We start from the raw sequence: 16,139 nt of genomic DNA on the forward strand, positions 1-16,139 counted from the left end.
GCAGTTCATTGGAACAGAAAAGACGTAGCATCAACTCTGCTGGCAGTTTGCACACCAACTTTCGACAGCAGGCAATAAGCTGGCCGGGGAGCACAACCAAAACAGCTTAGGACTTCGAAGCTGAATCCATATTTTTAAAAACGAGAATGCTGGGGCTCTTGTCAGCAGATTGCGCCCGTGGGAACTTGGACCAAAATTTAAGGGAAAGGAAACACAGCCAGAGTTTTTCTGAGGATAAACAGTGGCTGACTTGGACACTGGAATTGAGACAGTGTAAGGTGGCTGTAAACGTGCGAGAGACATGGAAGCTTACTGTTCACTGACAATCTTTTTTTTTTTTTTTTCCAAATTTTTGAATGGCAAAATTAGTTTTAGCTGAAAGGTTGTGCAGTAATATTTCGCCTGAAGTTTTGGTTCTGCAGTTTGGCGATCAAGAGAGAAGTTCAAGTGGGTTATTTGGTCGAATAACAACCTTTATCAAGCTGGAGTCTTTGAAATTTACCCAAACGCAAGTACTGCATCTTGGTCCGACAGCCAGCCAGTTTTAGTGGGTAAACCAGCCCCTATATATAAGCAACATGCAGCAAACATTGAAAAACCACATATTCAGGGGAAATCACAATTTTAAGTTTGCGAATGACAAACTCCGATTAATTCAAATGGTGTGTGTGCTTCCACGGCCTATGCGCATTCGTCGCATGTTCATAGGATTTAGTTCTCTGTCCTTCAAAACTTTATAGATTCATCCTCCTAAAATTATTAACCCTACAATAATGGGTAGATTGTACTGGATGTTTTCTTTTTGATGGGGCTCAAATTTGCCCTTTCAAGCACACAGTAGATATTGCATGTCTTGTGTATGTTTCTTTGGAGTAACATAAAAGTAATTGAGTAAAGTAATGAATTATTCAATTACTTTTTATGAAAAGTAATTTGTAACAGTAATCTATTACTTTTTTAGCCAAGTAATTGTAATTAGTATTTTTTTTTTTTTAGTAACGGGCACAAGCCTAGCTGTGCTGCACTCGCTTGCAATTTATTTAGAACTATGAACTGTTGTAGGTTTAAAATAACAGAACAAGTCTCCCACAAAGCTCCCCATTTACCGTGATTGGCAGTTTCCTTCTCTCCAGCATTCGCTCTGCTAAAGTGGAAAGACTGGAAGCCTTGCAGAAGGAGCATGTCCTGCAAATCTAAACCTGCAAGAGACTTTAGCACCTAGCACTCATTTTTTCACCCAACTATGCAATGCAGGTACACATGTTCTACCTCACTGATAAATTAGGCAGGCATTCTTTAAATGCATTAAACAAAGCGTGATAACTATACGTCTCTGTCAGTTGTTTTGCACACTGCAATGTATCTCAGTCAGAATGCAGGGAACAAAAATACAGCCACTAGGCAGCCTAGTGGGACGCCAGGACCACTCACTGCAGATGTCGTGGCAAGTATTAGACAGAGCATGGTAGCACTGTTCTGCGCGTACAGCGTCGGTACAGGTGCCTTAAGCCTACGCCACTCGCGTTATCAGCAGGAAGCAACAGCTGCTCGGAAAACGAGGCCCAGTTTCCGTGATGCCACGAGTGAGACAGAAGCACAAACTTCATGTTGATGTTGTTCCTTTACTGAAAACTTTGCGCGAGGCACTTTCCAGTAAAGTAAGAGAAGGAAAATGACAATTGAAGACCACAAAGTCCCGCAGTTCACTGCTTCTTTCGTTGGAACAGGAGCTTGTCCTTGCCCTTCGCTTTCTCTGGAGGAATTGTCTCGAAGATTTCGTCTATTGGGTTGGAAGGAGCCGGTCCCTCTGCAATCCGGTGCTTCAGGTTGGCCTTCGCTTCCTTGCGTCCCTTGTACTTGCTGGCGGCCGCCTGCTTCAACGTACGCCTGTACTGTATTCGTGAGAAAGCAGGAGCATTGCTGTCAGCTAACCAAAGATTGGGAGAGCCCACCAGGGCCCATTTGCTTGAAGCACTAACCGAGGCTAAAGTTAGCCACAGTACCTAGGAGAGGGATTTTGAAATCACGCGACTGGCTCGGTAAGGATGAGGGGAAACATGGCGGTGCCCCTATGAGTGAGTGCCGCTCGCTTTAGAATGAAGATGTCGTTGTAGTTGCAATATCGGGCGCGTCAGTCAGCAACGAATGGTGCAGGAGGCTTTCGCTTTGCCCTACCTCACTTAAATCACAAAGCATGAGGAATGACCTCGCCACATTTTTTAGAGAGTCCTTTGATTCTGGCCATTCCTAAGCCTAAATGAACGCAATAATTGTTGGCATGGCAACGTCTTTGGAAAGCGGAGCCAGACATTTTTTTCACTACAATTATTGAGGTGAAAACAAATTTAGCTTTTCGTTCGTCACATCATGAAAGCTCGAGGCCACTTAAAACTGGGAGCTAAAATTTTTTTTTTTTTTAACCTATCGTGTGTGTGCTTGTGTGGTGAGAGCATTCCCTATACTCGCTCAAAAACACTTTGGAAGTGAAACAAAGCGAAAGTATAAGAAAACACTTTGAAAGTGCCTTAGAGGAACTAGTTCTCATAGCAACAAAAGCATTCTGCTGAATTAGGCTCACACACCCGCAGTACCTTTGCCTGCAATGTAGACATTTGTGAGGTGGAGCCATAGACCTTTTCACCCACCCTTGCATGGCCGCTGCCATCTCGAAATCACTGATGCGGCCGCCATTACGTTGCATCAACTTGTCGCTCCGCTCTCCCCGCCGCGCCTTGTTGGATGTGTAGTAGTTTTTCGTTGCATTTCACCGTGTTTTGTTTTCTTCTACTTAATTGCTTTACATCATAACACTGTCAACTTCTGCAGCTACTTTTGTAGCACGTTTCGACTATTTTCGCTGCCGGCTTACTGATACCTGTGATGAAGCCATACGATGCATGGGAATTAACGCCCACACTGAGGCACATAGATTACATGGATGACTACAAGATAGCACGAGGGTTCAAAGGCCAAAAAGGGTGGCGTAGCCTCGTCACGCACTTCAAGTGCCTTTTGCCATGTCCCCTGAGCCTTTCTGTAAGGCTGTCTCAAATAAATGCATGCAAACAATCAAACAAAAATTACTTATGACAGCTCGGGCTTCCTTACTAATAGCGGCGGAACATACACAATAAGACGCAAAGAAGTTGACAGAAACAATCAGTATAAAGAACCACTATCTGTGTTTCCAGAAAGCATAGCGTCCTTTGTACTGCTAACAGATAAAAAAACAGTTGATTTAAATTATATGGAAGAACTTGTGGAGAAGACGAGCAACAAATATTTGACGTGTTTTCTTTTCTGATGCTAGGCACTGTGGTACGTCAACATCAGCCCATTCCACACTAAGCGCCCATTCCTAAGTTTGTAAGATCTGAGAAAATATGCACACTACATTTATACAAAAAAATTAATGACCGGACAAGTGCCCAGCCCCCATTTTTTCACGATTATCTCTAAATTTTGAGTGGGTGATTGCCCGGTATTTTATGGAAATTGTTTTTGCGATATAAAAGTTGGCATGATCAAAATATTTATTAATAAAAAAACTTTAAAAAAAAAAACTACTCTGTGCTTTCTTTATGCCTGCAGTCTTTCTAGTACTTTAATAATTTTCTCAAGATAACCAGTCCAATTCAATTAATTTATTTAAATATAAAAGTGGGAACTTCCTGTTTAAATAACTGTCACAGAGAGCTTGAGAGTGCCTGGGGTGCTCTCAAGCTCTCTGTTACCTGCAATATGAGACGCCGAGAAAAAGCTGTCTACATGAAAATCACAAGAGCACAGTGTGGTCGTTGGTGAACAGACATTTACTTTTATCTATGAAGCGCATCTGTTCAAACAGGTAAATATCTCTCTATGCAGGTTCATCAAGTGGGGCCTGGTGTTCGACTTTCGCCAAACTTTCTGAGGATGTTTCTACTGTACCCTCCAATTTTATTTGGTAAATTTTATGGAAGTCAAATTTTGGATTCAATTGGACCGTCTGTCACTTATCTCATATCTCGGATATGCCATAAGCAAATGTTTATTTCATAAGGAAAATATTTGGAGTGCTTTAGCAGGGCCGAAGATTAAATAAATGTCCTAATTGGCCTAGGTCGGACGACGGAAATATTCCTCGAGTACTTATATCGCCAAATAAAAACTTGTTGATACAATATCACTTCTTTCTATAGATTCCCTGCGTCATCATAGGAATCTTTTCACTCTGCGAAGTTCACAAAATGTTTATGTCCTCGAAAAGCAAACACTTAGCAGTAAACTTGCGAGTTCATCTGTTCTTCACAATTCTGCATATTGTTAATCGGGTTGTGGGCCTGCTTCTTCGCTATGCAATAATGCATTAGTGTCTTCATTAGTTTATTTTTCTGTGAACTAGTGCCTCTGGGCACGACCATAGACAATGGGAATCCTCCTCAAGCATCGGTTCAGTCGTTTCATCGCCAAACCTAGCCAAAATTAACGATGAAAGCAATCAAACGCATCAAACGTATACGTAAAAATGCTCGCAACCGAGGCTCAAAACCCCTTTGTGGACGTCAAAGTGGCTCAGTACCACTATTTCTTTGGTCATTGGCTATACAAGGGAAAGACTTGTATCACAAAATTAAGCGAAAATGACATGAAACAGCAACACAGCCGCGTGCACGTCAAAACCAAAACCAAACTAATTGAAGCAACCTAATGGCGGCGAATGCATCGGCGCCCTCTATCCACCAATCAGACAACTGCCGAGATGAAAAAGTCTATAGGGGCCATACTCACATGTGGTCATCAGCACAAAACGTGGCCAAAGTACCTTAGGGCCACTCGAGTCTACAGCTTTGACAATGCAAAATTAATATGGTGAGAGCTCACTGTCAACTCATGCTATGGACCAACGTGTACAGCTACGGCAGTCGGTCCATATTTCGTACACAGCTGTACTCAGTAGAACTAAATATATGGCAGACGAGTCTAGCCTACAAGCATGCTCACAAAACCTAAAATATTGTTACAGGCACGCACAAAACTTTAACAAGTTCTCCTGCTCGTGCAGCACAAACAAATTACCGTTGCCTCAATTACCACTTTAAGGTGAAACGAGTCAACAGGAACCTATAGTCCCATGCTCGAAGCTTTGTGGAATTATTAAAGGGGCAATTGCAACGATTCTAATGTACAAACGATTTACAGCACATACTTTTTTTATATCCTTTATTTAAGCACGAGTGCAATTGCTAAAGGAAAAAAAAGAACAAATTATTTGCCGACCTGCAGTCGCGTGTGGCGGTTATGGGAACTACGGCGACACGTCTCTAGAGGACACGCCAAAAGCCCCGTGGAGAACCATTTTTTGCTCGCCGCGACTTTTGACGAGGCTTATCCTCGAAAAGTCGACAATCGCGGAGGAAGTGGCTGGGATGCCTGAAGAGAGAACCACTGGGAAACCAAGTGATCCCCCAGAGTATGTCACTCGAAAGACGATAAGAAGAGCCGAGAGGCACTTTGACCTTCCGTTTGTTTCATTTTTTTTCAAATAAATACTAGCGCACGCAAGAAAATACGGCTTTGTTTTGTTCGTTCCGTCAGTTACACAGATTAATTCCCACAACTAATTGGCTAAAGTGTGAAAATCATTGCACCGCCCCTTTACGAAACGTGTCACCAAACAAACCAGGCTCCTCTTCGGCAGTAAAAAAAATTTGACCAAAGTTTACCTGTCCAAATTCCGTCCTTAATTAAGGATAAACGGTGGTTGTTGGGCTTTTGTAGATTTTCTCCCATCAGTTATGCATCAAAGATAACAATGCCATGCATCTGATGAAACGAGACTGCTGGACAGAACAGTGTAGAAGAAAGATTTCCAGGAAACGTCAGTTAGTCGCAAACATTCCAGAGGTGGCACCATTTTTGTCATCGCTGGTCTGGGCCTCTCCTCTTATCAACCAGAACCAGTGATTTTTAAACTTTTGTACACGACGGTCGAAACTGTCGTGCCTAAATGTGGGATTTGAGGGATTCAATCGACAGTTCTTTAACTTGATTGGTTAATGACACCGTAAAGTCCCTAGATTTGACTAAGACACTATAGAATTCATGCAAAATCCCTCAACCCACTTAGCCCTATTATCTATTCCCGTTCTGCTAGCATTTCACTAATGAAACCAAATCTTGAGCTACCCGATTCAATGACTTAAATTTTCCAAAACCCATTAGTGCGGTGCAAACTTCTTACGCAGCCTCCAGACCAAGCATCCTGCAATGATCGCTGGTATAAAATTGACACTTCTCGTTGCAGTACAATTACGTTCTTAGAATTTTCTTTTTACCCAGAACTAACAGAGGGGAACCACCATCCCCTCTCCATTACTTCTGAAGATGCATAGTCTCTCAAAGTAAAACCTACATGTCGGTTTTTAAAAGTGTGTGGAATTGAAACGCAAACAAGGGACCAATAGAGGAATTAGTACACAGTGCACTGCTCGCCTGGCAGTTGTGAAGCTAGTTTGTACTGCGTCAGACCCATGAGTACAGCCCCTCGAGGCACGAGAGAGGTATTTTCCTGGCGCTAAGAATCAAAATGGGGACACTGTAGAGGAACATTGGACTCACTGCACTGGGTGTGACGTAGTGAGGGTTGCTGTAGATCACTGGTCCTCCAAAGCTGCCCTCAAACACCTTGATCGGGTTCAACACGAAGCGAGGACCTGCAATCCCAAAGTATGCGGGAGATACAAAGATTAAGATGCTGTTTTTCTTACTGTCTTCTTTCTCGATAGCGTGCTGCAAAGTTAAACAAAACTACAAAAAAAAAAAGATTAGGACACACACACATATAGGCACTTCCATGTATATCTCCTCTCTTTTCTGTCTTACACCGTTTCACCAATGCACACAAAGTTAATGCCACAAGCATGAGCAGGTTATCTTGAATGAAGCTATCACTTGACGAGCATGCCAGCATACCAAGCCCACTCGAAGCAGCGGACTTGCTCCTGTAGCTTCTCCTTCACTAGCGCTTATGCTGATACAAAGCAGACAGTAAAATACCAAGCAAGCGGCCTCACTAAATTTTTAAATTTTTATGTGAAAAAAAAAAAAAAAAAAATGGGCATTTGTTAAGTTGGAATGCCAAAGAGCAGAAAGGATATAAAGATAGGCCCTTGCTAGATCTAACAGAATGGTATGGGAGCAGTATAACGGTCTGGCAGAGCCCCAAATTACTGCAATATTCCTGTACTGATCCCATACCTGTTCACCTGATAGTGTGCAAGCCTGCTTCACACCGGTGCCCATGCATCAAGCTTTAGTGCTTCCCACCGGCGTAAGAGCGCAAGTAGACAAGCGGCTGACGCAGAGGAACATCTCGGTTAGCACGGATGACAACAATGTGCAACTTTCAATGAAGACTTAAAGGGAGCTGCGAAAGGCCACTGACTTCCTTTGATTTCTTTGGTCATTTGACTCTGAATCCCTCATTTACAATCACTCAAGCCTACTCGAACACATAAACTCACTCCAATTCAGGAGACTCAAACTCATTCCAATTTAGATGACCAAGCTTTTTGGGGTATTAAAACAATTCTAGACATTATTTTCTTATCTTATTTCAGAAATACTGTGGATGGTCTTTCACCATCCAAGCAGGAGTGGGCTATGTAAATTTTCTAAAACAGATATATTTGGAGCATCTATGCAGTCGGAGGGCACGCCCGAAAGGTTGTGTTGGGGTATACTAAATTTATGCGTAAAAGTACCATGCATTCTACCCCAGTCTTTCCTGGCGGTTTGTGAACTCCCTTCTAGGGTTGCCAAACAGGTTGAAACTCCCCAGCCACTACGAATTTCCAGGGATTTTCCCCCCTTCTAGGTAGACGCCCAGCAAACGGGCACTTCGTTATTACCGGGCAGGGGGGAGCAACTGCGCAAAAAAATTACTCGCCAATCTCGACGAGCGAGCCTTCCTCCTCGACGATCTGGTAGTTGCGGAACCATATCCGGTGGTCCAGCAGCGAGAAGGTGAACACGTGGTCGACAAACGGCTGACTCTTGGGGTGGTGCCTCGGCGTGCCAAACACCTGTCGGCGAACGGGAAGGAAAAATCATGCTCCCGAGAGATTCTCGAGATTCTCGCCGACACCACAGTTACATAAACCGTTTGCTAAAGCCGGGCGGAATGTTAATGGGTCTGCTGAATGTAATACCCGGTCAGAGTGACAATTTACTGTCAGTTCCATTGAATGACGTTTGAGCGACTCCAAACACAGAGCATTCCACGCCAGTGGGGAGGCTTATGGGGCTTCAGCCTCTCCCCGAAATTCAACCGACCCTATAACATACACAAGCATTTTGACCCCCTGTCCCCCCTCCGCACCCCATGCCATGGACACTTCAAATGCCTCAGCCCCCCTCCCCAAAAAACATTTCTGGCTACACCACTGTTCACGCGCGACAGATCACGAGCCGATTCGCCGAACAATCAAATGTCATTTGATGGAACAGACATTAAATTTCCAGTCTGACAGCGACATTACATTACGCCAGTTTACTGGGGATGCACAAGATATGGTGACCACACTTTGAAACTTTTGTAGAGAAAAAAGGCACACTGGCCAATAGACCGACACACGGCCCCGACGTCAAGCAGCTGCGGTGGCGTTGTCGACGGGACTGTGCATGCGCAGACGCTTTACTTCACGCGAATTCAGTTTCTGCGCACGTGCAGTGCCCATATCTGATGTGGGCAAACGCGGGCTTGTGTGTAAACAGCGTGTCGGTCTATACAACAACTTCAGCAAGCAGTTTGTGTAAAAAAACTTCTGCCAAAGTACACTGAAACTGTCAAGGGTGACAGAATTTTGAAAACATTATTGCCGCGGATGGAACTCTACCAAAACAATGGTGAGAAATGAACACTACCTGGATTCAACTGTTTCACATTGCAAAAAGAAAGCAAAGACACAATGTAGAAAGCCGAGTAAAGATTATAGTTTGGATTCAGTGTTTTCGTAGTCCATTTTTCTTCAAATTCGGAAGGTGTTTTTTGCAGTCGATTTTTTGCCGAAAATTCAGAGTTTATCTTTGTTTAATTTTCAATTCTCCGAGATGTAGATTTTAATTTTGCAGTGCTTTCTATTATAAATAAATAAATAATATATGAGTGTACACATATGCAACATAAAAAAATAAAATGTGCATGTATCAATATTTCTTCAGCTGGATTTGGTGTTGGTGCCATAGCCATTGGCAATACTAATTTGTCTCACAACAAAAGATGCACCCAAGTGTTGCTTTGATAAACATCGATACCTTAAAATCAATAAACCCCTGGAGGTAGTCGCTAAGAAGCTCGTATTCATCCCATCCTATTCCATGAACCTGCCCCGGGACCGCGCGAGGTGCAGTGGCAAAGGAAGCAATAGAAAAGTTTCAACTGCCCCTTTTCCCCCATTTTATGCAATCCCTATGGTTTATAGCTGTCACTGCTACAAAAACACTTCTTCCTTTTAAAGCACATATAGTATGGCCTAAACTGGAAACTAAAACAATGGCTTTTGTCGTGACCCAAAAGTACAATGACCTGTTGTTCTGAATGAACCTTGATGTGATTGGTAAGTGGTTAGGCCCCTTTTGACAATGGTCCGAGATTTGAAAAATAACTGTGGTGGAATTTTCCCACGACTATTGATTATGTGCACTGATCAGATGGTAATTGTAAAAAATTTTCTTTGTATTCGCCACCATCTGTCTCTCCTTAGCAGCCAACTACATACAGCGAATATCTTGGTATGGAAAAGCAGTCACACAGCTGAATCGACAGATATTTAAGCAAACTTCTCTTCCACGAACCGAGATGGTGAACGCGTATTCATCGGGAATGTGTGGAATGCATGGACCAGACAATTTCTTATGGCATGTGGCGACGACGCTCGCCTCCTGCAACTTGTAGGCGAGCAGGGTGGCTAGAGATCACGCAAAGCCTCACCTGACACAGCAGCTCTTTGAGCAGCTTCGTGTATGGGTTCTCGTTGAATGCCTGAAAGAGTGGGCGAAAGCAATGTAGAAGGCGTACGCCTCGAGCCCGCACGAAAGTCACTTTCACTTTTGTCGTCTGCATTGTAGCCATCGACGAATTAAGAAACGTGGGGTGAGGAGATTCCCAAGCGGCTCACTTTAGCTGCGCAGTCAACGAAACTGTGGCATTAGCTGATAAGGATGCCAAAGAACAAACGCCCTGTAAAAAGTGTAAATGCAATAAAAGGCACACTTGCATTTCTTAAGGGGTCATTGACACCCCCCAAAATTTTCATTTTATTTTTTGCCAAGCAAATTATTATCTTTCTACAGTGTAACATATAACTTTGACAAAGTTTAAAAAAAATGCAACTGCTTGAAACCAAAATTGGGCTGGGGAGGAAGAAAAAATATAGAGGAGAGAGCTGGTGGGAATCACGTGGCTGTGGAATTTTTTTTTTTTTTTCTTCGATCAATACGTTTGACTTTTTAGAAGCCACAAAAAATCGGTAACATATTTTTAAAAAATTGGTATCATATTTCTTTGCTATTTTTAATAATGAGTGTGTGCCTTCCATGACCCACGACTTTGATTATATTTGGTGGTTGTGTCAAAACCACAGAAAAAGGCACGTGACCATGAAGAAGAGAGTGAGCGAGACTCAAACCGACCAGTTCTGGTCGGAAGTTTTCAAGCGGAAAGAAAATGAATTGCAAATCGCGTTCTGGGTAGTTAGGCTCTCATATGTCATGTACAAATAAAAACCTTGGCGAGCATAAATACCCTGTCAGTGTTTCTTTAAGATACCCGTGACTACAGACATTCAACACAGCCATTGTAATGCTACTTTAGTGAGTTCAGGCAAAGTATCATCCGAAGAATGAGGAGGCCACTCATACCTTGTCAAACGACAAGAGCGGTCTGGACCCCTTCAGGCAGTTTCCTGTCATCTTGAGCTCTTCCATGGTGTGAACTGTTGGAGCAAACGAGACACGGGTCAACATGCGGAACGCGCAACAAAATATGGCGACTTGCCAGCGCGCGGCCGACACATGACGTACCATTCTCCACAAGGAACTTCACCGAAGGACCATTGGGCACGTTGGACATCCTGGATAAAAAAATAAGAATCTGAGATTCAAGATGGAATTAAGAGCTGCCCACACAGAACGTGACTCCCTCGAATTCTTAGAAGACATGACTTTGCTTCCCATAAAAGTGTGTGAAAGGCGCCCCTAACCCCAACTTCTATTTTACTTGGCACGCGTGCCTATGGGGAGCGCATGCGAGTTCTGTTGTGAATGACAAACGTGTTCAGTGCAAACAGCCCTTTAGACCTTACATTAATTATGTAAGGTCTAAAGGCTCGTCCTGTGTACTCCTTTTCCTCCCGTCCTTGTCGTTTGCGCGCTGTTTCCATTATTTCTAAGCATGAACCAACTCGCCCACATCGCTACTCTGATTAATTATGTATTTGCAACAGAGCCATTCTTGCTATTTTATGTGCGCAAAAGAACATACGACAGGATGCAAACCAATGTGTACTTCTTTAACCCTTTGACGGTCATTGGCCATCACCACACACGTATCGGGGCGATTACACATTCGAAATTCCCCGCCTAAACGCCAAACTGTGTGCACCCTGGGGGAAGCTGCTTTTTGTTGTCTTTAAAGAAGTATGAGGGTAGATTGAAAAGTTTCCGGAATGAAAATTAAAACAATATATATCTGATTTAAGTTCTACTTTATTTTTCGACATAATCCCCCCGAAGCTCTACACCAGGGGTGGCCAGGCTGACCCAGCCTAAGAGCCGCAAACAAAACCACGCAACTTCCAAGAGCCGCTTGGGGGGGGGGGACTTTTGTCCACAGCAATAACCAAAACTCAAACTACTTTCAATCTATCCGAGTAAAAAGCAGTCTAACTGTATGTAACGTAGCAGTAGCACGAGACAACCAAACCGCAACCTGTCTCGATTTAAAACACGTTTCAATTCTTTTTTTTTGGGGAAGTGCTCGTATGACCGGGAGGGAAGCGGGGCAGTGTGTATGTGTGTGTGTGTGTGGGGGGGGGGGGGGGGGGGGGGGGGGAGGGGAGGGAGTTGCCAGTCGCACTTTAACACGCGAGGAGCCGCAGCTTGGCCACCCCTGCTCTACACACTTGGTCTAGTGTTTCTTCAGCTTTTCGATTCCCTCCCGGAAGGGACTTCCTCCGAGATCCCCAAAGCAACTGTTCACAGCCTCCATCACCTCTTCATTTCACACAAATTTCTTTTGAGTCAGGAAGGTCTTGAGCTTCGGGAATAGGTGGAAGTCCGAGGAAGCCAAATCCGATGAATATGGTGGATGTGGATGGATTTCGATCTTCAGTTTTTGCTGAGCGACTGCACTTGGATGGGCGGGTGCACTGTCGTCATCAAACAACACCTGTTTCTTGACTATTCCCGGGCGTTTTTTTTTAGATTATTTGTTTCAGTTTGTCCAAAAATGTTATGTAGTATTGGCCAGTAACAGTTTTTCCCTTTCAAGATAATGAGAAAAATTCCTTTGTTGTCCCAAAAACCTGATGCCATCACCTTGCCTGCCGACTGAATGGTATTTGCCTTCTTTGGAGCCGACTCATGGGTCCAGTGCATTGGTTTGATTTACTTTTTGTTCCTGGTGTGTAAAGGTAGATCCAGTTCTCGTCCATAATTACAAATCGTTGGATTTGCCTGAAACACTTGTAACCTATCGGCTGACGTTTGGGCTCGAATGCATTTTTGCTCCAGATAGAACAAGTGTGGCACCCATTTTGCAGAAAGTTTCTTTAATCCCAATTAATTGTGTAAAATATCAACAACTCGTTCAGAAGAGCTTCCCACTGCTTCCTCGATTTCACACTTTTATGAGACGGTATTCGAAAACCAAGAGATGGATTTTATCCACAATTTCTGGTGTGGTAGCTGTTTTTGGACGTCTTGAATGTGGTTCATCACTTGTGTCCTTACGACCTCGCTTCAATTTGAAAACCCCAAAACTCACGGTGGAAAACAAAGGTGATGATTCCCCCAGAGCGTTTAACCTGAATTTGATATCAGCCACAGTTCTTCCCTCCAAATAAAATTATTTGATGACCGCTCATATTTCGTTTTTATCCATCATTAAAAATGTTCTTGGTTGTTTGACTAGAATGCTCACCAAAGTCAGACGTTTTAAGATATCAATCTGACATTTGGATGGATGGATGGATGGATGATAATGGCTATACCCCTTGTAAAGGGGCTGCAGCTTGTGCCGCCTAGCCTAACATTTCATCATCCCTTATTTTATTTTTTTATAAACTTGTATCAGGGCCGTACCCGGAAAAAAATTTCGGGGGGGGGGGGGGGGGGGTTCGGGGACAACGGCGGCCATATTGAAAGTGTCTATTGTCTTATTTTCGCCTATGAATCATGTGCATCAGTGGCCTATAATGGAGAGTTAACACAAACCGGAGAACCGTAGCCGACCGGCGCCACTGCACGTGCGCAGAGGTGGAGATTAAAATCGGCTGGCTGCCAGTGCACCGACCAGGGCCGTACCCAGAAAAAAAATAATTTCGGGGGGGGGGGGGGGGGGGGGTCAGAACCCCTTAACCCCCCCCCCCTGGTTACGGCCCTGACTTGTATGAATTTTGTTATAACAGATTCCCCCCCCTTTGAAAGTGATTCCATTGCTTATTTTTATCTGTATTTCTTTTTATTTTTCTCTAGATCTCTTTCACCAATCTTCCAATCTTCTCTTAGTTACCGCAATTCTTTCTCTATCCATTCGTCCATCCATGCCCAGAAAACCCAGTGCCCCCTCCAAATCCGTAGTCATCTCCCAAAGGGGGTGGGACGAAGCCCCGTGCATTTTAAGGTTACATGTTCTATAGTTTCCCATTCTAGCTTCAAACACCAAAGAGCTCCCCACTGAATTATCATAGAGCTGTTCCTTCTTTATTTCTTGTTTTTGTACCCTGTATATTGTAAAAGCTGATTTCCCCCGCATTCTCTCTTCCCACAAATTCCTCTCTGTTTCCTTTACTCCCTTTTCTACTGATATGCTCTGATCGGCTCCATCTCGTTGAATACATTTCATTCTCAGCTTGCGGGTTTGGTTTGTCCACTTAGTGTTTAAACTTTTCATATATAGATACTTGTACACTTTCGCTGCCCACCGTATATCCTCAATTTCAGCTAGTCTTTGTTCAAATTTTACTTTACTGATCGCTCCTCTACCCTCAAAAGATGCCCAACCCATATCCCCCTGTACTCCCTCATTTGGTGTATACCCATGTGCCCCCAATGCCAACCTACTCACACTCCTTTGCTGTGTCTCTAAACCTGCCTCAATTTCTGACCTTATACACAATAACGGAATCCCAAATGACAGTCCTGGCACCATGACTCCCTTCAATACACCCCCAACGACTTTATATCTATTATAGTTCCATAGTGTCCTGTGTTTCATGATAGCTGAATCTCGTTTCCCCTTCTTTATTACAATATCTTCATGGTCTTTTAGATACCGTCTTCCTTCACTTAACAATACTCCCAGATATTTGTACTTTCCTACGTGTTCTGTCAGTCTGTCCTGTATCTCCAGGGGTTCCCCCTTCTGGTCATTTCATACGAAAGGGTTGCCAACACAGCGACATAAAAATATTTTGAAACAAAATGGCCCTTAATGGCGATTCCAGAAACTTTTCAGTCTAACCTCGTACCAATGTCATGTTCGTGCAGTGTATTGCTTTGCTGGGGCTATTTATAGTTTCAAGACTGGATGCTATGCACACGTGAAATGCGCGTAGTGTCCAGATACCTTCAATACTTCTGAAAGTATTTGCAAGATACCAAGTTACTCCCAAAAGTATTCAAGATGCAGTAACTTGAATAGAGTTTTTAAGTTACGTACCAGTCTGGCACAGCTGACACATGGCAGTCACATTTTCAAACTTCGAATAAGAGCAAGTGCCAGAGCAAGCTTACCATAGGTACAAATCCTTCCTCTTCTTGTTTTCGAAATATATACACTTGTTGCAGTTCTTCATTTCGCAGATCTGAAACGACAGTTTATGCTCAGTCATGTCACTGCTAACAACCTACCTCATGGTGGCAACTCCACATCTCGGGACAAGTATAAAGTACCTCGTTGATCACAACAAGGGGATCCTTCTTCTCCATCTTTGACTCTAGAGAGAGAAAAGCAAACAAAAGGCACCTCATCGACTCTTCTGTTTTCGAATACCTAAGATTCGAAATGGAAAGAATGCTGCTTTTATACCTGGCTTCGAGTGTGGTAGCATTGTGCGCAGATTCAGCATCAGATGTCGATCTCGGAACGTTATGCCTCGCGACGCAAAGATCATGACCCGCTGTTTGTTGATCCATTTCGTCTGGTAATTAGAAACATCGAACCGAAAGGAAAACGTCATCAATCTGTAACAACAGCGCGACACTTCGATAAGGTAAGTGCACCACTAAGCTCACGCAAGTCGTACGTCAATGTTCTGACAAGGTAATGGCAACACAGTGAGGGCGCAGGCAAGCGCAGGCAATCTCTGCCTAAGAGCGGTAAGTAAAAGCGGTAAAAAACGAGTTGAAAGGAAAATCGTTAGAGTTGGTTTGAGACGTCGTCTGACTGACTCCTTTTCCTGTCTCTTCTACTTTTGGTTGCTTCAAGGTTTTTTCACACCCAGTCTCAGGTGTCTTAACATAAAGGTAATGGCACTACGAAGCTCATGCAAGGCCTATAATAACGTAAACACAGCTAGCGCCTGGAACGGGAATTCATATTTCGCTCTCCGGCATCACAGCTTCCAGCATGGCCGCGTCAACTGGGGTGACAAACCGACAGCCGACGACTAACACGAGAAATGGTGTTTAGAACAACCTAGATCAAAATAGTCCTTGCATGATTCGCATACCTTTTTCTGCGGAGGTTCGTCCGATTTCCGAGAAATCGGGGGTAGAACCTCTTCTTTTTCGGCCGGTTCGACATCCTCTTCAGCCGCACGTGAACGTCGCTTGCGTTTCGCCATCTTGTTTTTTCTGCGGTTCTGCCTTTCCTCCTCCCTTCAAAAGCGTCCCGCAACTCGACCGAAATAAACTTCAAAATACCGAAGTTACTC

General features: G+C 43.7%; 1 protein-coding gene across 1 annotated transcript; it reads right to left on the minus strand.

Annotated features, from left to right (window-relative positions):
• Positions 1 to 1,602: 1,602 nt before the first annotated feature.
• Positions 1,603 to 16,093, minus strand: LOC8043545 (ribosome biogenesis protein BRX1 homolog). Its single transcript, XM_029985547.4, has 10 exons — positions 15,936 to 16,093; positions 15,293 to 15,404; positions 15,157 to 15,200; positions 14,998 to 15,068; positions 11,065 to 11,114; positions 10,903 to 10,976; positions 9,974 to 10,024; positions 7,931 to 8,066; positions 6,601 to 6,695; positions 1,603 to 1,892 (listed from the first exon to the last, which is right to left on the minus strand). The coding sequence occupies exons 1-10, from the start codon at positions 16,047 to 16,049 to the stop codon at positions 1,704 to 1,706; spliced, it is 936 nt and encodes a 311-aa protein (XP_029841407.1). The 5' UTR covers positions 16,050 to 16,093; the 3' UTR covers positions 1,603 to 1,703.
• Between the last annotated feature and the right edge of the window lie 46 nt (positions 16,094 to 16,139).

The sequence above is a fragment of the Ixodes scapularis genome, unplaced genomic scaffold (assembly GCF_016920785.2).
Source record: "Ixodes scapularis isolate PalLabHiFi unplaced genomic scaffold, ASM1692078v2 PGA_scaffold12__126_contigs__length_90152505, whole genome shotgun sequence".
In the NCBI taxonomy this organism is placed as follows: domain Eukaryota; kingdom Metazoa; phylum Arthropoda; class Arachnida; order Ixodida; family Ixodidae; genus Ixodes; species Ixodes scapularis.

Coding starts and splice junctions, on each gene's coding strand:
- LOC8043545 (XM_029985547.4), bottom strand. CDS start 16,049: ATGGCGAAACGCAAGCGACGTTCACGTGCGGCTGAAGAGGATGTCGAA. Junction 8,067..9,973: donor TCAAAGAGCTGCTGTGTCAG/GTGAGGCTTTGC, acceptor GTTCGCCGACAG/GTGTTTGGCACGCCGAGGCA. Junction 6,696..7,930: donor AGGCTCGCTCGTCGAGATTG/GCGAGTAATTTT, acceptor TTGGGATTGCAG/GTCCTCGCTTCGTGTTGAAC.